This window comes from Haemaphysalis longicornis, unplaced genomic scaffold (assembly GCF_048455015.1).
Source record: "Haemaphysalis longicornis isolate Haplotype H1 unplaced genomic scaffold, Haemaphysalis longicornis Haplotype H1 scaffold_2, whole genome shotgun sequence".
NCBI lineage: Eukaryota > Metazoa > Arthropoda > Arachnida > Ixodida > Ixodidae > Haemaphysalis > Haemaphysalis longicornis.
In genome coordinates, this window is record NW_027526295.1 from 127,845,059 (window position 1) to 127,867,514 (window position 22,456).

Consider the following 22,456-nt stretch of genomic DNA (forward strand, 5'->3'; position numbering starts at 1 on the left):
AAAGAGGAGCCCCAAGCGTGCGGTCCTCATGTCGGCATATTGCCTCCGCATTACATGCGCTGTCCGCACCCATTCAAGTTACACGTGGAAGTATCAAAACTAAACTTCCAAATAAACCAGTGTAGCTTATATCGATGACATTGCTTGCCGCTGCACAAGGCTTCAAGTTTGTGGTTTTTTTATCGTGCATAAAAGAAAGACCAGTGCTGCATTTAACCTTCTCTAATCAGTAAAAACCGATTAAATGTCGGAAAGTGCAAAGTAGGGTTTTAACTGTCTGTATTATCTCGAAGTATACACACACGTACACGCATACATACGTACGAACATACATACGTACACACACACATACACATACGTACATACATACATACATACATACATACATACATACATACATACATACATACATACATACATACATACATACATACATACATACATACATACATGCCTACATATAGTGCAGTGAACTCTTCAGGAGAGCACGTGGAGACAATTGCAACACCAGTAAAATACCTTCGATGCCCTCCGCTGAGTTCCTGTAAAATGCACACACTCAGTGCCCTCGGTCACGACGAGAACGTTTCGGAACCTCTCCTTCTATTTTACATGCACTTGCGCTTATCCTGAGCAGACGTATTGAAGAACACTGCCTTGTTCTGCGCTTATCCTTAGAGACATATCATGCACACATGATATGTTCTTAAAATACGAATTGTACTGCTTGTAGAGGGTCTGCTGTTGCATTTATTCTGTCTGGATTACCATTGAATCTGGCTGAATTACCCTGACTCACTCCTGTTACAAAGTTAGAGGTACACTTTATAATCATCCAGATTTGCTGTTACCTCACAAGTGCCCCTCAAGATAAAATCAGACATTTTCCAGCGGTGTTATTTCATTAATTTCAATAGCGTTCTCCTCTAGAATACAAAGTAGTGCGACACAAGCTCTCTTTTCGCACTTGGTAGTCGTCTTTCCTTCAGAGTCAATGTTTAAAGTACCCTAATTCCTGAAGGAATTTCGGCATAGTCAGTCTCCCGGACTTTAAAGAAAGCATATGTCACGTGGTTACACCTTAATGTGTGTAAACCAAAGAAGAAGTAGCATCTTCGCGTTTGACGTGTTATAGATTTGTAAAAGGTTGTTACTGCAGATCCGTAAATGTTATTATTTTCGCTAACTCACTTCAATATTACATTTAGTCAGGAAACAACCGGGCTGTAATCAACCAGGTGAAGCATTTGAACCTTCTTATCTTGTTGTCTACTCGCAAGAATTGTCAAAGCACTGATCTGTTGCCTACCTACGGGGATATTTCAGATTACATGGCTTAATGAGGACACCGGAAAAGTTTTATCAGTCGGAGAAAATGTCATTTCAAGCGATTCGAGAGTATCGCTTAGAGATGAGGCAAACAAGTCAGTCAATCTACTCATCAAAAATGTGCGACTGGAGGACAGCGGACTCTATGCCTGCCATCTCAACAGCGACCCCAATGAAAAAGTGCACTTCATCCTTCAAGTCATGGGTAAGTGCCTTGTTACAAGAAATTTTTAATGTACTTACGGCCAACAGCGTAGTTTACGTGTTTTTCTGGATGCTCCTTGTTGGCTATTCGTCATCCGGCGGGCATGCATATCGTGCAGCATTGAGAACCGTCACGCTAAAGACCACGATGACGTACGTTGTACTCGTAACAACTCAACAGCTTTACACAACGTAATATAAAAAGCATTCACCAACCAGTCGTTCGGAACTTCCCGCAGTCGCATAGTTTACGTTGAGGCACAGCTAATTCTACGCAAAGCTTTGAGGGTCCCGTTACAGTCTGCGGACTCTGGGACCCTCTTCTGTATATTAATATGCTTGTATACGTGTACTGAAAAATAAATTTGATTTTCTGACTTAAAAAAAAAAGAACCTAGCACATCCATTATCACTTCACCGAGATATACCGAGAAACCGACAATAGTCACATCTATAATTCTCAATTGCTTTTACCGGCAAAGTAATTAGTTGAAATATCATCTACATATGTTTACTCAATACTTAACAAGTGGCACCGCTACATGCTTGTGCTGTTCACATAGGCCACCCTCAGGTATTGCTACTAGCTCTCATCACAATTGGCAAACCACGCAACTGCTTCTGCAACACTAATTTCGATTGCCCGCTGTTCTTCGAATAGATTTCTGCGATAACAGTGTCGCAGTTTTAAATATACTTAATCAGAGTAGAAGGGCTGGTGATTTTAGCATGTTCTGAAAGCAACCACAGGATATGTAAATTGTTGACAGCTGGTAGCAATACCCAAGGCCTGCCATTGTGACAGAGCAATTATCCAGCGGGCAGCACCACACAAAACGATGTTAGAACAACATAGATAGGCGTTATTGGCATAAACCCACAGGAATACCAGTTAATAATTTCACCTCAGTAAATAAATGTTCTATTATCCTGTGTACTGTAAAATAATGGCAAGGTGAACGAGTAAAACCAGCCCGTGATATTTTGAACACCATGCTTTTTTTGGTACAACATTACCTATAGGTGTTAAAGCAGCACAAACTCGAGGCGGAAGTACCTACAAACAAAAAAGATGTATCCCTAAACAAGCTATTTATTCGTGAGCAGTGATGGTAACTTCACGTGGCAGGAATCAGAAGTATGGGTTGTTCGTATGAATCCCAGCGCTCTTGTTTCTTGCCTCCAGCCGTGTTGCCAGATGCCAGCGCGATGCCTGGGTATAACAATGCACGGTACGTGTCACTTACGAAGCGAATAAGTTGTGAATAGTGGAACTCATCAGACTGAGAGGGACAGCTACCAGAAGGGAAGAATAAGAATTAAAGAGTCCAGTAATCTTTATTCTTTGCCAGAACAAATGGTTGAATGAATTTACCGACAAGACATTAAATGAGCTGATGATTACTACACTCCCTAATGCGAAATTAGTGTGCAGCGCGAGCTGCAATCTTCTCGGTAATGGGGATATCTGCTGCGGCTCAGGAAGTGATCACGTGATCATCGAACCAACGGCGGTGCACGCAACTGTGCGCTTATATCGCAGCGTTTCGCCATCACCCGTGGTAATGTTGTTGGAAATCGTTTTTGAACCTCCCGCACCAATGTCACATGGTTTGGATGGGCCACGCACGTTGTAGTAGCGTCTGCTGAACGTGTGAGGCGAACGCCGTGAGATCGATGACGTAATAGCAGCTCTTGCCGCCCTCCCCCTGACAATCTCGCCACACGCTCCGACGAGCACCACGTGCAGGCTTAGCATACTGCCCTCCCTCGCACACTCTCGCCCCAATTTACAGATGATGGTCTTTCTACGGTTACTTAAACCTAGACATTTTGGTCTGTCTGTGTATCTCTTTGTATGTCTGTCTGTCTGTCTGTGACTCGATTCAGCCACTTTGCCAAAGTTAAAATAGATAGTGTGCAATAGCCTGATATACTCACAGCCAAATGTAGGAATATTTACAGTGTTCCTGTATTAAAATTCATGGTTGCTTGGTTTTTGAAAAGCAAATGATATACATCTCCTGCAGAAAACCGCCACCTGCTGTTGCCCGCGCCACCTCCTAGGGGCATATGAAAAATCACGCGGCAACAGCAACGAAAGGTTCCTCTAGCTAGGTTCCACGTTCTGCTTGGAACACACGTGGAGCACGGCCACGCGGTTCTAGAAAAATTGTAGTCGGCCGCCTCGATTCACGCGTGTCTCCCCCGTACTGCAGCGTTGGCATCGAGGAACCGGGCCTGTAGCACTGGAACGCAGTAAATTCAAATCACCTTCAGCAAACCTTTAGTGTGTTTACCTTGTGCTAAAGCGATGGTTCAGGAACAGCATGAGAGGAGAGCGGGAAAACAAAGGGGGGCATTTCCTTGGCAAATGTATACAAAGAATATCGTCTTTTGGCAACATTTACAACGAAAGGAGCAGATACGCGGCCAATTTTTTCCCCTCCTCCTCCTGCCTTCGCTCGCCCTGTTACGACGCCGTCGTCGTAACCGTCGATATTCCCGCCGCGAAATCCCAGTGGCGTCCGCCGAAGTGCTTGCGCACTAAAATTAGTGCCCTTCCACTCTGTGAAGGAGGATTACTTGCGAAGCACGAAACAAAACAGGTTTCTTTGTAATGTGTGATGAAAGTTGGAAAGACCCGAGCTTCATTCCAGCGAACAAACATGAAGCTGTCGTTTTCCCTACCGCGTACTGTTCGTGTAACACAACCAAAACGCCTCGTCCACGAACGACCGTGGAAAATAGCATTGGTCCGTTAGTTAACGTCCATGTTTAATCCTCTCGCCGGCCAAAGGTACATGTCGTCAGTCAGGGAAAGAACCATACGGTGTCCAGCCCCTCTTTCTTCCCTCCCAACGTGAGCACGCATAAACCGGAAATCGGTTACGTGGCCGTGCTTAGAAGTGAGAAATCCTACCGAAAATGTCGCTCTGAAAGCGCCTTCATTAACCTAAACAAGTAAAATTGCTTTCCTTCGGCATTCTAAGCGGTCAGGTTGCCGCATATTCGGGAGGAATTCGCGGGTACTCGACGAGCAGAAACGTTACGTGGCAACGCCGGTGGCAGCGGTTTAACGTTGTTTTCGCGTCAATTTGTGAAATCTCTTCGGGTAGAAACTTCGATTCCCTCCCTTCTTTCTTCACGCGAACTACAAGTATCCATGTGACCGAGGTATTACCCGGAAGGCCTCGAGCTTTATTCAAGCGGACAAACATGCGGGTAGCTTTTTCCCCCCACCGGCCCACGCATCTTACTTCCTGATTACACACAAACCAAGATATCTTGCCGTTCGATTAAGGAGGGCAGCCGACAGGGCGCCTTCAGCCCTAATCTTACACCAGCGCAAAGGGCATGTGATGTGTAGCGGCATAAAGCTCAGCTGTGCGTGCATGCCTTCTGCTGTCACCTCCCACTCGTGCACACATAAACAGGCTATCGATGATAGCCACGTACGTAGGCGTGAAATGTACTGTCGAAAATGTCGCTGTGTAAAGCCTTTTAAACTTACGAAAAACTATGTACTTACGCGAGTTCCCAGAGGGTAATTGCTCTTCAACCGGGATTGATTTGCAGCTAATCCGCGAGATTGGATTTGAAGAGGCAATGGTGGCGGCAGCTTTCAGTCGTCTTCACGCCCACGCGCGCTTCCACTGATTCTCCACGTTCGTCTGATAACGGAATACCGCCGGTGTCAGACAATTGTGTGACCCATGAAAGAGGCAAGGGTGGTGGCGACGGGAATAACAGTTGTGAAAGAGGGTTCGGCGGCGGCTTCACTCGAATGGGAACTGAGGGGTATACGGCTTTGAAGTAAAATCTAGTACATTTTTACTTGCACGACTTCCCGCTGGCAAGTATAGCATGCTAAAGCACAGGACTAGTGCAGCCAAGTTTGTTCAAAATAACGCCTGCCGCCTGAAATACTCGTAACTGTGCAGGGCCCCTTTCATGACATCACGGTTATAATAAGAGTATCTAAAAATAAAAAAAAATGAAACATATGGTAATTGAGAGCTTTCTTATGGGCTTTTACAAGAAAAAAATGCGACAATCTGCTGAAATATCTACCTAGCCTAGTACCTCCCTCTAGTTTACGCTGTGGACGAAATTCTTTCCATTCGTCGGAACATTTAGTATTTCCACGTCCCCTTTGTTCTAAAGCGATAGTTCTAAACTGTAATACCGGTTTAGAAACAGCCGGTCAGTGCAATATAGACCATAATACATGGTTTTTACCTTGCGAAAACATGCATTCATTGAAGCACCTAGCTGCTTACAAGCACTCTCTAGAACAAGACATGCGGAGAAATATGCAAAAAGAAGACGTATGCAAACGTGGTTATCGAGTATATACCAAACAATTTCTAGAAAAAGGTACAAGCCATTCCAGTATGTGCAGGTGGATGCCTAGCGTAGCTGAGGTATACTGCTGAGCAGAGGTATACTTTTTGAAGGATGGTACGAACTTGGGGATACAGCAATTGTTTTATCATTGTACACTTGTCGCAGTTGGGAAAGAACCCACGCCCAACCGTAACTGGAGGCCCGTATCGATTTTAAAAATTCGCGGAGAAGGCAACCCCAACAGTGTGACGCCATTCACTCGTGTCAGGCCGGAAGTGTCACCTTTCTCCACCGGCAGGTGCCTGTTGCAGTTGCCGGAACTCATAAGGAATCGAGCACGCAAAACACCACCGCTCACCACGAACGCTCTGCGCTAAAGAACACCAAGATATTTGAAAAGTACAGCCTCAACATTTTTCTCCATCGTCGACGGCTAACACCCCCTAGGAAGCCGGAGAAAGCTTGCAAGCGCGCCCATAGAGCGTGGAGAAACACAGGATGTGTTGTGGTGTTCATTGAAGGAGAAGAAATTTGTAAGGGAGCCTTGCCCTGAAAAGCCCTCCTGTAAAACACTGCGGACGGAATAAAAGCATGTACGTCTGTATATTTGAACGCTTGAAGCCTGTGAGTTTTTACAGAGTCATCGCAAAGCCCACGTGCTAATCGGGAAAACACTTTGTCGAAAACATGTACGCTCGGTGTGACGAGTGCAAAAATAAGATGGGTTTGAACACGGGACATCTGTGGTGGTGAAAGATAACACCATGTCTCCTGTAGATGGAAAATAGTTTTTGAAAGAGGTTATTGATTCTCATTCTATAAACGAAGAAGTTGTATTGTTTATAACCGGGAACGCGACAAAGTTGTAAGATACTGAACTTTCACTGTTTATGCCTCCACAAAATATTACTTCGTTTCAACGCCTTCAGTTTTTGCCAAGTTTAGAGGAATTCGTTTGCACCTGTAATCTAGCTTTTGTGTCGTGGTGTTAGGGCACGTGTGTGTTGGTCACAATATATATGTGTTAGGTTTCCTCAAATTAGAAGTGCAATTAGAGCCGTTGTATCTCTGTTTGCGTTAAATTGGTCTTCAACTCTGCCGCTAAAGATTGACTATAGGGTCGCTACCACTCTGTTTCCCACCCGTATAAAAGTAACGGTGCATTTTATAGCTTCCACATAAAATGCATGCTTGGTGTGTCTTCCAAGCAGTGCCGTTCTATTTAGTGCTGAAGTCGACTTTCAAGGAATGGGTTTAAGTTTTATTTTTGCTATCACACTGTATACTGCACATTGAGGCAGGGCTATCTACGCAGGGAGATCGTTAAATCCCAACTTCATACCCCTCTTTCCCGTCGGTGCCTCCATGGATGATGTATAGTACTTCCAACACGCGTCATCTTTCTCCTCTTTGAACATTGCGCATTGGTACGCCACGTTCAATGGCTACTTGGGCGGCGTACTAGAGCATCCGCTGTGAGTAGCTCTCAGTAGCTATAATAAAACGTTATTTTATGCCTACTCGCTTATCATGTGTGTCCTTAGCCTGCGTTGTATAGATGGGGTCACTGCCCTTATAATTCAACACAACTATAATCCCCAATAAAGCTATACCCCAACATAGAATATCTACCCAGAGCGTCAGCTGCGATAGACTTGCTTTTTTCTCGGGATGAAAGGACTGTAATTCTGAAGCACTTTTCGCGTTTTCTGAGCAGTAAAATGTCACAATGCACAAACCGTATGGCGGTGATTGTAGTTGGGTAATGTGCTTTTGTTAATTCCAAGTGTGTCTGGCATAACCAGTCGATCTCAGGGGTCTTTTTTGTGAAAACGCAGAAATTATATGCACTCAGTCTAACAAGTTTGGCCTTCTAAAATGAACGTATGAGCTGCCTGCTCAACAAATAAACCAGAATTCTACCTAAGATTCAAGATGGTTGCGTTCCTTGAAGTTGCGATTTTATTCGAAACGATACGTCAATTGCAGATCTTTTCCTGTATAACTCATTTAAAGTTTTTGAATTTACACACAGTTACAAATACGTTTTGCGCTAAGCCTCCGAAAAAAGATACTCCCTATACTCCATTCATAGTCCTCTGAAAGGTCGACTTTTATAGGTTGCGTATTGCATGTGTAACTAGCACTGGAACGTAGAAACCACAAACTCAAGAAAGAAATACACGAGTTTCACTGAAACGGCAAGAGACGTTTCGTGAGAACAACCTATCGTTTCAGACTTGTACTTCTTTCTTTAGAAAAATAATGTTTGTTTTGCGGCGAACTATCAAAAAGGCAGGTTGCTTCACATAGAATATTCTTTGCGTCATGACAAAAGGCAAAGAGGCATCCATAATTTTGCCGGCCGGTATTAGATGCATCATTGATGTACTGAGAGTCGTCAACTTGCAGTGATAGCTGCATCATTTCTATTATATACATATTTGTAAAACTGCTTTGTCCATTCAGAAAGAACCCTGTGGCACCACTGCGAATAATTTTACCAAGTTGAATAAAAATTTCCCAAATAAAGCAGATAAACGATATTCCATCTTTAGAGAATTAAAATCAGGGACGTGAATTTACAGTGATTCTGATTTACCTTTATTCTTTTCTGATTTCACTTGACAGACGCCCCTGCTGTGAAGTCATCAAGCATGAAACTAAGCAGAGAACAATCGCAGCTTCTTGTCACCTTCCAGTGCACTCTTCAGGGTGTGCCGTACCCGTTCGTGTACTGGAGCAAGGACCGGAATTCCTTGAATGTCACTAGAAAAAATCACGAAGTCACCCAAAACCACCACGAAAATGGCAAAGTAAGCACGAGCCTAATTATGCGAAATGTAAGTGTAGACGACGTGGGAATCTACCGCTGCCACGGCGAAAACAGTCTCGGAAGCCGGAGTGCTCGTTTCGTCATGACCGAAAGCATCATAAACTCAGGTAAAAAAAATGAGTTGCTCCTACCTATCGCACTCCCCCCTTTACGAGTGTGTGTGTGTGTGTGTTTGTGTTTTTATTGTTGAAGCACCAACATTTGGTAGAAGCGTTGTGCTGGACGACTCAGTCTTTACACATTGCTTCTCGCAAACTCAAAGCAATGTTTGCTTAAAAAAAAAAAAGTACTCTTCTCCATTTTTATAACTGCAGAGTGTGATGAGAAGCTACGTAGCTGCTTGGAAAGGAAACCGTGCTCGTAAAATACGCAGCTCTCATGAAACGCCTTCATTGCTCTACAATTGAAACTTAAAGCATGGCGGAATCGCACAAGCATTGTCACAAGTTGTCAGCATGTAGCCGTTGGTAGGCTTCAAGCGTCTTTTGTAATTCACGTTATATCTATGGAAAGCTGAGCGCCAGGTGTATAGCTCATTCGCAATATACTTATGCACAACCGGTTATTTTATACGAAACCAGTAGATATCATCATGACCACCAAAACATTGCTTTGTCCTACACACGGCCTTGGAGCGTCAAACTACCTTGCACATAATTGTATTTATCTCATTTGAGAAGCACAAATGTTTGTTTGCGATACACGTACAGCCATGAAAAAATAAAACGCGAACACAAAAACAAGAACCGGAACAAGGGGATAGCGCGATTGTGTTCCATGTAAGTCAAAACAATGCGTGCTCTTTTAGAAAAACAATGCCGGGAAATCTGGCTTTCCAAACATATCAATATCATATCATTATTAGGCCTACACTAATAATATATTTATTTGCCGTGTTATTGTTAATATTTTTGTATTGCATTTTATTTGTCCATGACTATGAATTTTGCGACGCGGTGAGCCTGTCGCTGCTGTCTTGCTGTATCTTACTAGATTAACTTTTTTCGTCAGGGGGCACTTCCTTGTCATCCCAATTGGGGGCTTAGATAAAATGATTACAATAAGAAGAATCCTTTCAGTTTTGGGTAATACTGTTATCTTGAGGTACGTATACAAAGTGGAGACTTGGCAAGCCTTTAAATGCGGTTATCTCTTCGGCGAACTCTGGAAGGAAACGTAGAGCCTCGTGGCAACCATATGATTTTCTCAAACGTACGACACCAGAAATCCGTTTTAATTCATAAACGCAGGTATCAGAGGACTTTGTATGTCATTCATTACAAAGAGAATGGCTTCCTTTATTACCCCTATGAAATTGTAAAAAATGAGTGTAAATGGGCCGGGAATTGCTTTCGTGTTTGGTTATATGTGGGAGCGTTATTGGGGAATTTAAAGAGAACCTTATACCCCTCAGGAAAAGACGCCACTCATATGTTTAGTCCTAGAAGCACTGCAAAAGTTTTAGTAATGACCATACACACTGCGGCACTGCATGATTTGCTCTTTGCAGCAGAAAGGGATTCCAAATTCGGCTGTCAAATTGTTTGTATTTTATAAACTGAATGTCTTACGGGTCAACTACTGCAACTAAAAAAAGCCAGATAATGGCCTACACACCGCTAAAGAAATGGCAGTCAAACTAGCAAAAACGTAAAGACCGTAAAAGGTTAAATATTTCTACCACGTTTCTAAGCTATCTTTAGTGGGAAGAGCAGTATTTTTGTCCGTGGTCAAAAACGACACTAACTTTTGCTTTTCCTCGGTCCTCCCGAATTACTGCGTGGTGAGGCCAATGGTACGAAAGAATGTTCGTTTGTTCTGTTTACTCTTTAACTCTTTCTGCAACACCAGAGGTGAAATATTCAGACATTGCCTCGTCAAATCTCTTTAGAGAATCATTCTTCTTAAGGCTGGTTGTTAACTGTAGTAACCTTTTCGTTGCAATTTCTCTGTTTGTATCCCGGTTTACGTCTTCTTAACATGGAAGACATACCGAGTAGCGAATATTCTAAATTGGTATTTGCTCCTTGAAGCGCTCCAGGATTTCGTCTTTGAAACATGAATGACCATGTTTTGTTGCGATGTCGATAGACTCCGCACAGCGAAATTCCTGCAATTCGCCCTGAATGCCTTTGTTAGTAGCTTCAACTAGAAGTATCCTGACTGGCTGGCATTTTGTTATGTTTATCTTGATTTGCTGGCATGGTCCCTAAATTATCCTACCAAGCGTTGTCTCTAAAGCCACTAGCTTCTCACCTAGTCGTTTTATTTGTCCCATGAAAAACTCCCAATAGTAATCAGAGCCAATTAGCAACCCTATAGATCTGGGAGTTCTTGTTCTGGGTGTCTCGTCGCAATCTCCATATGTAGCTTCCTCATGTTTCTTCTTATTTCTTTAGTTGGTCCTGGCAGACAAGCACGGGATATTATGTCCACATTTATTGCTGCAATGACGGTGGATTGGCTTTCGGTTCGATGCCCTACAGTCATTTGTGTCACGTCCAAGACCACTGTTTTATTACGCCGAATGAGCCAATCGCCAACTTTTCTTCTTTGATTACCTTTGCTCCTATTGATTCCGCTAATCCGGCTTGAATGAATGATCTTTGGCAGCCGCTGTAAATTAAGAGTCGGACGCAGTTGCCTGAGGAGTCTCCATCTTTCCAAGCTACCGCAGTTTATAGGAGCACGCATTGATTTTCCGTTCGTTCAATGGCATGCATGCTATGCGTTGTCCATTGTTGTAGTTGAACGATGGCGACAAGTTGTCCGGCTTTCGCTTCTCGTTTCGTTGTACACACTGATGTCGCGTGTCGTTCTTTGCATCGTTTCTATTGCACGTTAGCTCTACAAATACGTGCTGTGTGGTATGCCAGCGTACATTTGGAGCATGCCCTGATGTCTGCGAGCGCATCCCTTCCCTCTTCCATCAGCATGCTGTGGCGACGAATTTCTGTCGCATCGTTGTTTTGTTTGCAAAAGATGCACGCTCTTTCAGATGAGCTACAAAACCTCGCTATTGTAGGAAACTGTCTCGTGCTATCTCTTCTCTGTTTGTGAGTCCCCGATCTTTGCTCCTTTTCTGTCTCCTCTCTCAAGTTTACTTTATTCCGAAGAAATTCAAACAGTTGTGTTAAGGATTCCGCACTTGTTTTTCCTGCTGAATCGCTTTGTTCTTGTTGTTGTTTTTCTGTGCCCAGCCTATTCTGATCCATCTCCTTCAATTTGAGCTCTACTGATAACACCGCCAGATTAACTCTCTTTAACACTGGCACGAGTATTGGTGCATAAAACTCGGGTCTCACAATCACTAAATCGAGGGCGAGGATGCTCACTTGTACAGCTTGGAATAACTTTCTTAGTTCTTCGGTATCCTTCGCTCATTTTACCTTTGCAAGGTTTAGCAGTTCGCTAATGTGCTGATCCACTTACCTTTCATGCCTTCCGAACGTGTTCTTCAATAACTGTATTGCGCTTTTATAGTCCTTCTCAGCGAAGAACTGTAATCTTTCCATTGTAGCAGCTGCCTTGCCAGTTAATGAAGCCGTTAAGTGGTTGAACTTAAGGGCTTTAGTCATGTTAAGCGTGTCCTGAACTGACGATTTGTAGATTTCAAAATATATTCCACTGCAGCTCATTTCCATAGAAGTTTATAAGATCCACTTTCGGTAAATTCACCAGCTCAATGCCTACTGGACTGGCGTTGTTCTTTGTGCTCGGCGCTAACGTCTGTAGGTTAGCCTGGGATTTACCCCGCTTGGGTTGGACTCCGCAATGCTTATCTCAAGCGTTGATAGGATAGCCAATATCTTCATGTCGTATTCGATTATGCTCTCAAATTCACTGCCTACAACTTCTTCTGGTATATATTGCTTCATTTGGTTGCTTTCTTCTTTTAATCACGCTTCCAGCTCTTTTATCTGTGCTCGCGTAAAGCAAACCGCAATTCTTTCGGCTCCTTCTATTTGCTGATCGGCTGCGTTGATGACCTATCTTTTTGAGACCGTAAAGCCTTGCTCATATTCGACACAATGTCTTTGCTCATCTTGCAAAATGATTTTCCGAAGGTCTTTTACGTTTCACTAAACTCGTCAGATCCCGCAGCTTGCCACGATGGCCTCGTTGTTGTCTGGACAAGGTCAATCAGCTGTCCGACGCCGTCGTCTTTTCCACTGCTGGTGCGCTAGTTGCGTGGAGGTAGAAATCCTGGTCACGGCACCATTAAACATGAGAGAGGCCGGGGAACCGTCTGCAGTCTCTAATGAATAGCTGACACCTGGTCCCGCGCTCACGCTGCAAGTCCAAGATCTTCCTCGTCAGGGTAGGTGATAGGGATACTTAACAATACCATAGTTGAATAATGAACTTCTGGCTCAACATCCGAGGGTTTTCTATTACCAAAAGCAAGGCTGCGCTTTTGATATTACACTAGTTCTCCTTGTTTACGGCAAAATTAAAATATTTCCAGGTTGTCTACACTACACTATAAACAATTGTCACGCTCTTTAAAGAACTCATTGACTGACTGACTGACTGATCAAATCTTACTTGTAATCCGTCCTTTGATAGGACAATGACTTTGATCATACCATTCATATTATGTAAGCCATATTCTTGAAATCAACAGAACTAATAATGTAAACGCCAGTAAATGTGTTTCGAAGTTTTCACATGCCACGGTGGCTCAGAGGCTAGTACATTGTCCGCCTGAGTCCAAGGACGCGGGTTCGATTGCGGCTGCGGTGGCTGAATTTCAAATAGAGGAAGAAAGCAAAAACGCCCGTCTGTTAACATTTCGGTTCAAGTAAATTGCCCCGGGTGATCAAAATTCATCCGGAACTCTCCACTGGTGCGAGCCTCATAACCCAGGTGTGGTTTAGCTGACTTAAGCCCCATATTCTGAATCTCACCTGAAGTCGTTTTGTAGTTTCCCGATACCCAAAAAGCGCAAAGGAAGGTGGGCCTGGTTCTGGCTTTAAAAATGACCTTTTGACAGTTCAATTGCCTTTTATGAACCTAAAAACCCTCCTGCGCCAAAAACTGCTTTCCGGGGAGAAGCTTACATTCTCTGGATATAAGAACGCTATACTCGTCAAGTGACATTATATCTCTGTGGAATATTTCCCCTCTGTTAGCTGCATCATAAGGTGGGAGTTCTGGTTAATATATATATTCTCTCGAGAACGAATATTTAGTATTGTTCGTCAACAAGCGCTCAGTTTTTGTTAATTTTTTTAATGTGAGCGAATCGTATACGATAGCAGGCGTCAATTATGTGTGTTACGCTGAATACAGTTTGGTGGGCTGGAAAAGCTGTGCGAAGAAAATATGGAGCATGCTTTTTATTGCGCGTACTACTGCTAAGGCATATCTATATTGCTGAACTGGTAGAAGCTAGTCATTTAATATATTCTGCTCTAAAGTCCAGGAAAACCGAGACAAGATGACGCTGTAGATGCGATTGGAATTAAAAAAAATAATAACCGGGATTGTTCATATTTGAAAGCGTAGATCCTGAGGCTGTGACGACATCACCGAGCCTGGATGCTGGCCCTTCATTTATTACTCCTGTCAAGAATATCACTGCGACGCTGGGGCAGACTATATCGTTGGATTGCTCAGTTAAAAGCCTGGAACCTTACCAAGTAAGTGTCTTTCTTTTGTCTATTTTTTTGGCTGTATATAATTATAACATTGTTTATCTTGTTTTAAGGAAGGTGCATGTTGATGCTTTGTTTGTTGACTCGAAGAGCACGAACCATAAAATTCCCGAAAATATGTCTCACAGTTTCTAGATGGCATTGATATGAAGTGAAAAAACGAAAGGCTTCCAAAGTGGTAAACGTCGTTTTAAAAATGAAACTTCTGAAGCCCTTGATACTACCTACTATGTAGTGAACGCATAAATATTAGGCTTGAACTTCCTAACGGGCAGTACGGTATTATTTACGCCGCCAATTTGCATTGGGGAGGGGACTGTGATAGGCTTCATTTAGTGTGTGGTACTGCTCGATAGCTGCTTTTTTCTCGCAGGTACTGGTAAGGTAGACGCCTCATAGTCGATCTCAGTAGCTATTTCTTTGCTATAGTGGGTAATGTTGTCTATTTCTAATGTTTCTGATTCTCCAAGGTGTAGGGGGCGATTTCACGTATGCACCAGCCGAAGAATTTCGAAGAACTGGCGTCACGTGGAAGGCAGCGCTAATTTTATATATAGTCACAGTGGTGCCTACAGTGGCGCACCTTTTTCTATGAGCTTGTGCTTTCTGGTGCCACGGTGCCCTCTTAATTATACCTCGTACTTTTCTCTCTGCGTATTATTTTTTTTTCATTTTTGGTTTCGGCTTGAAGGTTCGCCGAATCACTTTTGCTTGGGATCTGCTACTCATCTAGCTTCTCGTTCGGCAATTACCACGCATAAATTTAATTATTGGAGGGCCGAGTACATGTCTCTAATACACGTTTATAATAGTCGATGGCCATACCCCATTCGTTATAGCTACCTTTCACCGATATAATCGTCGACTTTATGAAGTACGTCGGTTCTCTGCTTGTATCGCATTCCCAAGTGCGCCGGATTTTCAACCTCCATCGTTAAGCAATGTTTTCGCATTATTACAGAGCTAGGTATGCGTACAACAAAAGGCCCTGAAAGCACCAAGAAAATCTTCCTTCCCCGTTGTAATCACAGAACGCTAAAAATGTATCAACGGACGTCTTCGTTCCGCTCTTCTTCAAATTGGCGTGTTAATTGATTCTTGTTCACGCTGTTCGTTTGTACCATACAAAAACAACACCCAAAAAACGTTACTTGTCCCACTTATAATTCTTTCAAAAACGTAGAAAAGATCGCAATGTTTATCCTCGCTCTTGAACAAGTCTTGCAATATTTAAAAAAAATGCCTCTGGCATTGTATGCCACTGTAATCAAGCCACAAGTCACTGCGCAGACAGGCATAAGCATATTAAGCTCGCTTGTGACAAAGACGTTAAAGGGAGAAAACGGCTAATTTACATTTTAAAAAGAGTCACCGTAAAACATCGTTTACATCACTGCTATGCTCCGCATTGTCTTTCTGGCTGACAGCAAGTAAAAGTCTCCACATAAAATATTTTCAAAACCCTTTACTTCATTCGTAATAACAGACTAAACAACATTATATCTTCTGCTACCAGTGCTTGTACTCGAGCGGTAACCGTAGACCATAGCTCTATATTCTACCAATGTTAGCCAAGTGCAATTGTATTTTATTCGCGCCCCCTACACGAGGCGACGCTAGTACACTCAGGTCGCGTCGGGACGTAGTCCTCATGCGTACCGTATTCAAACTAATATTCCATACGGATAGGCTTAGACGGATAAAATAGAAGGATTGCGGAGCCACAGCTACATTCTTGCGGCACAGCCGGAATCACACTGCTGGTGAGCAGACGCCAACAAATCTTTTCTTAAAAAACGGGATACGGCAGAACTTCGAAGTACCTTCCTCTGCGCCCTACTGAGAAATTGACATATCACACACAGTAGCACAAAGAAGCCGTACGTGAAAAAGTATGTTTATTACATCGCAACAAACCATCATAAGGAAACATGTAAGACACCGTACACTAGTTCAAATGACATGAAAAGTTCATTTTTATGGCAGTTTTTCGTAAGACTTAAAATACTTCACATGCTTTTCTGGAACTGTGTGCTTGCGTGTTTCATGGTTGTGGCACCCTAAAGTACCTACACTGCAGTGTCCCTCAACTTGGTTATTGGTTTTAGCAATGAAGCCCTGGAAAAACTGCGTCTATGACACTGGCCATGTTAAGCACAAGACGACGTACACATTCCAGTCCAGCAGTTGCACATTTTTCTCCTTGTGCGTTGCACTCCTGTTTAACCCAATCTGTCCTTTAAAGGAGACATGAATACACAATACAAGTTGAGTTTACTAGAAAGACTGCTTAGTCCCGATAACAATGATACGAATACCATCGCAATCTTCGAAGAAATAACCGAGATAATAAAGAGAACGTGTGAAGCAGTCGCGACCTCCTAGCCAATTTGCCGCAACTTTTCTATGATGTCACAAAACCTTGATTGTGCGATTGGCGGCCGCCTAACTGACCTGTCACGAGGACACATGACTGGACATCTGTAATTCGGCCTCTAGTTGCATTTGACCGCATCACTTGAATGCTATCTTGCAGTTAACGGACTGAAAATTGTGTTTTATTGTTTGTCCGTATGACATCATTCTTCCTCATAACACGTCAATGTGGCGCAAAATTTGAAAGTTATTAGATACCTCTTGCTTTTGTTTTCGTTAAAAACATCTTTTTTGGCTTTAATGGAGCTGAGTGAGATACTGAATCCTAGTTCTTTCAAGTTAAACAAAGTTGTATTTTCTCTCCATGGCTCCGTTAAGCACGAACATACTTCATAGTCGGCATATTGTTCACCTCTGGTTTGGGTGTCTCGTTTCTTCCAGATCTTGTGGAGACGATTTAAAGGACAGCACGTGATTTCGATCGGCTCTATTATAATTTCCCGTTCCCAGCGGTACTCAGTTATCCATGATGGAGAAGGCACTTACAAGCTTGTCATCAAGGACGTGCAATACGAAGACAGCGATACCTATTCTTGTGTGATCACTTCAAATCACATGCCTCAGCTGGACATATTCCTTGACGTCGTCAGCATGTAGGTGACAAGTGCTGCCTACATGGCCTAGGAGTTGCTATGCAACGTAATGCTCACGAATTTCACCCTCCTGTTGACGACGGACGGATAACCTAAAAAGGATCCTGGAACTACCTTTCTGGAATGGCATTGTACAGGGATGAGAATTAAGTGTTGGTACCCCAGCAACGCTTACCAACGTAGAACTCACTCCAGTACGTACTTCGAAATAAAAAAAATATCCTTCCCTCTGAATTGTTGGTATGTGCACGGCCGCTCGATGGAAACCGTCGGTGACGGCGATAGTTTCCTTTTCGGCCACAGCATCGGTCCTGGCGCTGGTCATGGGTGGAAAAACTGCAGCGGCGGCCGCCCGCGGAAGCTGCTTCGAGGCGCCGCTACACGCGTAGACGAACCGCCGTAATTTATTAGATAGTAATTTTTTTAAATACGCGGTGAGTCGTTAGCGTTACAAAATGATCAATATTTCAAAAGAAGTCACTGAGTCAGACTTTAAAGGGGTCCTGAAACACCTTTTGCCGATGCCTGCATGTACATGTAAACAAATAAAGCAATGTATTATCAATCTCCTCTTGCAAGATTTTATTTGAGTATTAGCTGAGAAATCGTAAATCAAAAACCGCGGATTGTCGTGGCGCCGAAATTCCTCTTCCTTTCAACTTTTTCTTCGCTGTTGACTTCGCGATAGCCTTCCCTCCCATGTTGCTACGTTCCTCAGCCGTGACGTACTTCCGCTATTGCGATTCTCAGATTGCCCTCTGTTACGGGCAAGCTCTTTTGGCTTTTTTTTTGTTGACACCTTGGATCCCACACTCCTCTCAAGGTTGGAAAAGCGAACGAAAGACCTGGCCGTGTGTGTGTGCGCGTGTGTGCGTGCGTGCGTGCGTGTGTGTGTGTGTGTGTGTGTGTGTGTGTGTGTGTGTGTGTGTGTGTGTGTGTGTGTGTGTGTGTGTGTGTGTGTGTGTGTGTGTGTGTGTGTGTGTGTGTGTGTGTGTGTTTGTGTGTCCAGCTGGCCCAATACCACAGCAGAGCCCAACATCTTCCAGGTGGCTGGCACCGCAATAGCTAAGGTTTGGCCCTGGGCTTTGGTCAAGTAATGTTTCTTCTCACTCTCTCTTTATCGCAGCTTGGAGGGAACCAAGAGAGCAATAAACGAGGCCCAGAGCTTGAACATAATTAGAAAATCAAGGCGTTACGTTGGTAATTGTTCTAATTGGCCAAATACTGGAAACAAAGTGACAACGGTTATAAGCTGTGGCCTCTCCTTCGCTTGCAGCTTCACAGAAGACACCTGAATGAACACAATGTGTTCATTCGATCAGATTATGATGTAAATAAAATACAGGTAAAGGGGAACGAAATATACAGCCCGCATCATTCCGGTGGCCCTACTCATTTGGATAGAGTCAGTGATGTATTAAAGCTACGCGACATTATGCCACCACCATTATCTCATAACGAGTGGGTGATGGTCATCCCAATTATAAATACGTCCACAAACATGGCAACCCCTTCTTTACAGACATCATACATCGACAGAAAATAACTGCACATTTGGGAATCACGACGCTGTCTGACACGGAGGTGAAAAAAAACATCAATACAGAAAACTAGGGTTACGTATAGCGCAACTCAAACAGAAAGCGAGAAACCTTGCTAGCTCCTTCGCGAGAGTTGCAAACAAAATGTATTTACTCGTTGGCGGCAACTGGCTTTCAAAAAAAATTATTAGTTACCAGAAATCAGAATTCACGCCCACGTTTGTTGTTGGTATCAAACTGCAATAATTTAAAAAGAAGCGCATACCATGACACAACCTCAGGTGGCCGAAAAGAAATAATCACCGCTTTTCTACTTCCTTCGGACTAGAAAACGGAGGCAACGTGAGAAAGAAGCAAGACCCGATGGTACGAGTCTTGATTTACAGTGCATACGTTCACTTCACCGGGAAAAGAGCGACCGGGTACTTTTTCAACAAAACTCCACCCCAGTTCTCGAACGGCATCGCAAAGATGCTTATTAGCAGGGGATAGAAGCTTCCCACACGACTGTAGTCGTGCAGATGCTAGGTTACACAGCCACAGCGATTGTCGAGGTGCAGCGAGCTTTTCTAGATCGCAGCGCGTTCTCATCGAGGTCAGTGTTGTGTCATCTAAGCCTTCACAATCCGTCTAAGCTACATACCCACTAAAAGCACATGTTCTTCTGGCAACTGTGCAAACCCACTAGGGGCGTAGCACGTCCTTTGTAGTGCGGAGCAACATATTCTAAATGGGTGAATCTGTTGCTGTAGAGCATATACGGCACATTTTCCAGATTGTATGAACACTTACAAATTGTTCTTCAAAACCATCTGTATTGTAAGTGCAGTGAGAAAAGTGCCAACAATATAGAGCAGAAATTGCAACACTATATTACGGGAGAACGAAGTGCCTCCTCAGCCCTAATTCCTACACCACTTCGTAGCAAAGGAATTTTGATCTGTCCACCTTTGTACCCAGTTCGTCACTTCGTACCCGCGGCTGTCCCCATACAAAATGCTGCGATCTTTAATGCAGCGCGCGAGAGTGGGCGAAACAAGCTATTGGGGACGCGTTTAGCGAGCAGGGAATTACGGCGCCACCTGCTGATAAAGATTGTGAAGAAACAAGCCTGTTCGTACCACCCGCTTGATAGCAACAGAAAGCAAAGAGAAGAGTTGCATTTGTGGTCAAATTTCAGCTCGTTACTTGACGTCAGATTATGGCACGAAGGTGTAAGTTAGAAAAGGTCAAATACTTGAAAGTTACGTAATGGTGCTGCCGCCCCGCAACATCTAATCTTGAATTAACTTTTTATTTGAACAACTTATTATTCGAAATTTAGGTAAAGTTAGTAATATAAGAGTCTATAATGAGTTTCCTCCCCAAATATTAACATTGTTCGTAACTACGACATTGGGCTGTAAAGGAGCAGGAACAAAGGTTCCGGCAAAATTACACTTTAACTGCGTTTTTCTTAGTTTTAGAACAGCCTGATTTATTGTCCACTTACATAATTGCACAATATTTCTTCCATTTTTGTGAAACTGCGCTTAAATTTGCTGTCACTAAAAGGTTTCAATCCAAGCCAAAGACGACATTTAGGCGAGCGCATGATCTAATGGCGGCCCAGGATGACACAGACGGCCTTGATGTGAGCCTCATAGACACTAGCGCCAAACTTCTCTCTAGTTCATATTGTAACAAACTCTATGGGAGCGTCGAGTCGGCGATATACGCCGGCCGTGTGGAAGTGGTCAACAAAAACTCGCGACGTGTTTGGATGTTGTTTATTTACTCCAATTCTTGGTAATGTCGATAGTGCGAGGTCCTCTCCTGGCTGCTAGGTGGCGTTTGGCACACTTTTAATGCGTTCTAGACTGTATTTGCCGCTGACATTTTGCTGATGATGAATGCGTGTTGACACCGATCTATCCCGATGTTGTCTCGCCTTCAAAAGTTTGTGTCAGTACCCCTTTACGCACCCAGGGAGCGCAAAGAGACAACAATCGCCTTACCATCGACGAAAGTGTTGCAACAGCTAGAACTTAAACCAGCGGCCACAACACAAGGAGCGCGAATAAGGCGGATTGGCAGGAAAATTAGGGTGCCGGATAGCCAAATCTACTGCGAAATTTCCGTAGAAGCCCAAGAACGCCGTACCAAGGGCGTTGCAAAATAGGCCGAATTTGGGATGTGGCTCAGTAGAGAGACTGAGACATTAAATATAGTGATAACGGCAACTTTGCCCAAGCCGTGGCACTTGGCTGAAACTACGCCAAATAAAAAAAAATCCATAAAATGAAACGTTTCGGATAATGCGGGAACAAGGTTCAGTGACATATACACTTAAGTTTCTCACAAACACGCGCGCAGTCTTTGCTCCACAGAAACACCAGAAAAAATTGCTTGCCCGGGCAGCTTGGCCAGGACACGACGAAATGCCCAATACTGTGTTCAGCTCGTGTCCCGCATCAGCAGCACACGGCCAAAACCACTGAGCCACCATGGCGGGCTCCCATCTCGCATGTCCTTCATTTTTCGATAGGTGCTTACCCCCCCCTAAAGGTCAACTCGTTTCAAAGCGCAGACCTACTGCCACTGTTAACGTCTCAGGTTCGTTTGCGATTTAAACCAAAGCCCCGTTAGGGTAGGGAAATTGGGCTTTCAGAACATACAAAACATTCCGAAAGATGAAGTGCGATTGGGCAAAAGAAACTGAGTGCCAGGAGCCCCACTCTAGAAACGGAAAGGAAACTTCAGGGTCACCCGCGGAGCAGGAACACGCAGTCTCTACGTGTCGCGACGTAGATGGCGAACCGAAAAGAGAAAGAGAACACTCTTGGAGCGGAACGCGCTGCCACGATAAATGACGTCGCGTGCAGCGCAGGTATGCGAACGCTGCCGCCGCGTCGCCGGAGGAGACAAATGTCCACCGATGTCACCGAATGGAACCGCCGCCGTTATTCAACACCCGAGGCCCAGAAAACGGAACGGGGCCACAACGCCGAACACAGGCCTCAATGCCGTGCGAAACTGGCGGCAAAAAAGGAAGGAGGTGTTATAGAAGTAGAGGATGATGAAGTGCGCACGGCGCAGTAGCACTGAAATAAAGAAAGAGGAAGGACGCTTCTTCCCAGTTTTGGTGCGCCATTAATTATCAGGATCAACAACAACAACAACCAGTTTTGGTACGCCGTGGGCGTCTTGGCTCTTCCTGGTCCCTTCTTCAACACATATTGGTGCCGAAACCCGTTGCTCGACGTTCTCCGAGCTTCCGACGAACCGCAGGGAGAAGAGGGAACGAGCATGAACCGATTGAAGCCCAAACGAACGACCCGGCGGGCCCAGCAAATGAAACTGATCGACGAAGTGAACGCAGCGCTACAATGTTCAACTCCTGACTTTGTGAGCCTTCAGAACTTGCTTGAACGTTTGACAGCGTGCGACGCTGAACGGCGAGCAATTAACGCCGAGCTTGACCCGTTAATTCCCGTCGAGATACTTGAGACCGAGTTTCAGACTATC

The 22,456-nt window shown here is 44.0% G+C and overlaps 1 protein-coding gene across 2 annotated transcripts in view; it reads left to right on the top strand.

Annotated features, from left to right (window-relative positions):
• Positions 1-17,636, top strand: part of LOC144169204 (uncharacterized) — a 215,640-nt gene extending 198,004 nt beyond the window's left edge. For both annotated transcript variants that reach the window (XM_077698246.1, XM_077698247.1), the window contains 4 exons: positions 1,327-1,534; positions 8,515-8,826; positions 14,231-14,364; positions 17,197-17,636. In XM_077698246.1, coding sequence (XP_077554372.1) covers positions 1,327-1,534; positions 8,515-8,826; positions 14,231-14,364; positions 17,197-17,412 — 870 coding nt within the window. In that variant the 3' untranslated portion in view covers positions 17,413-17,636. The remainder of the gene's footprint in view (positions 1-1,326; positions 1,535-8,514; positions 8,827-14,230; positions 14,365-17,196) is intronic.
• The last annotated feature ends 4,820 nt before the right edge of the window (positions 17,637-22,456 follow it).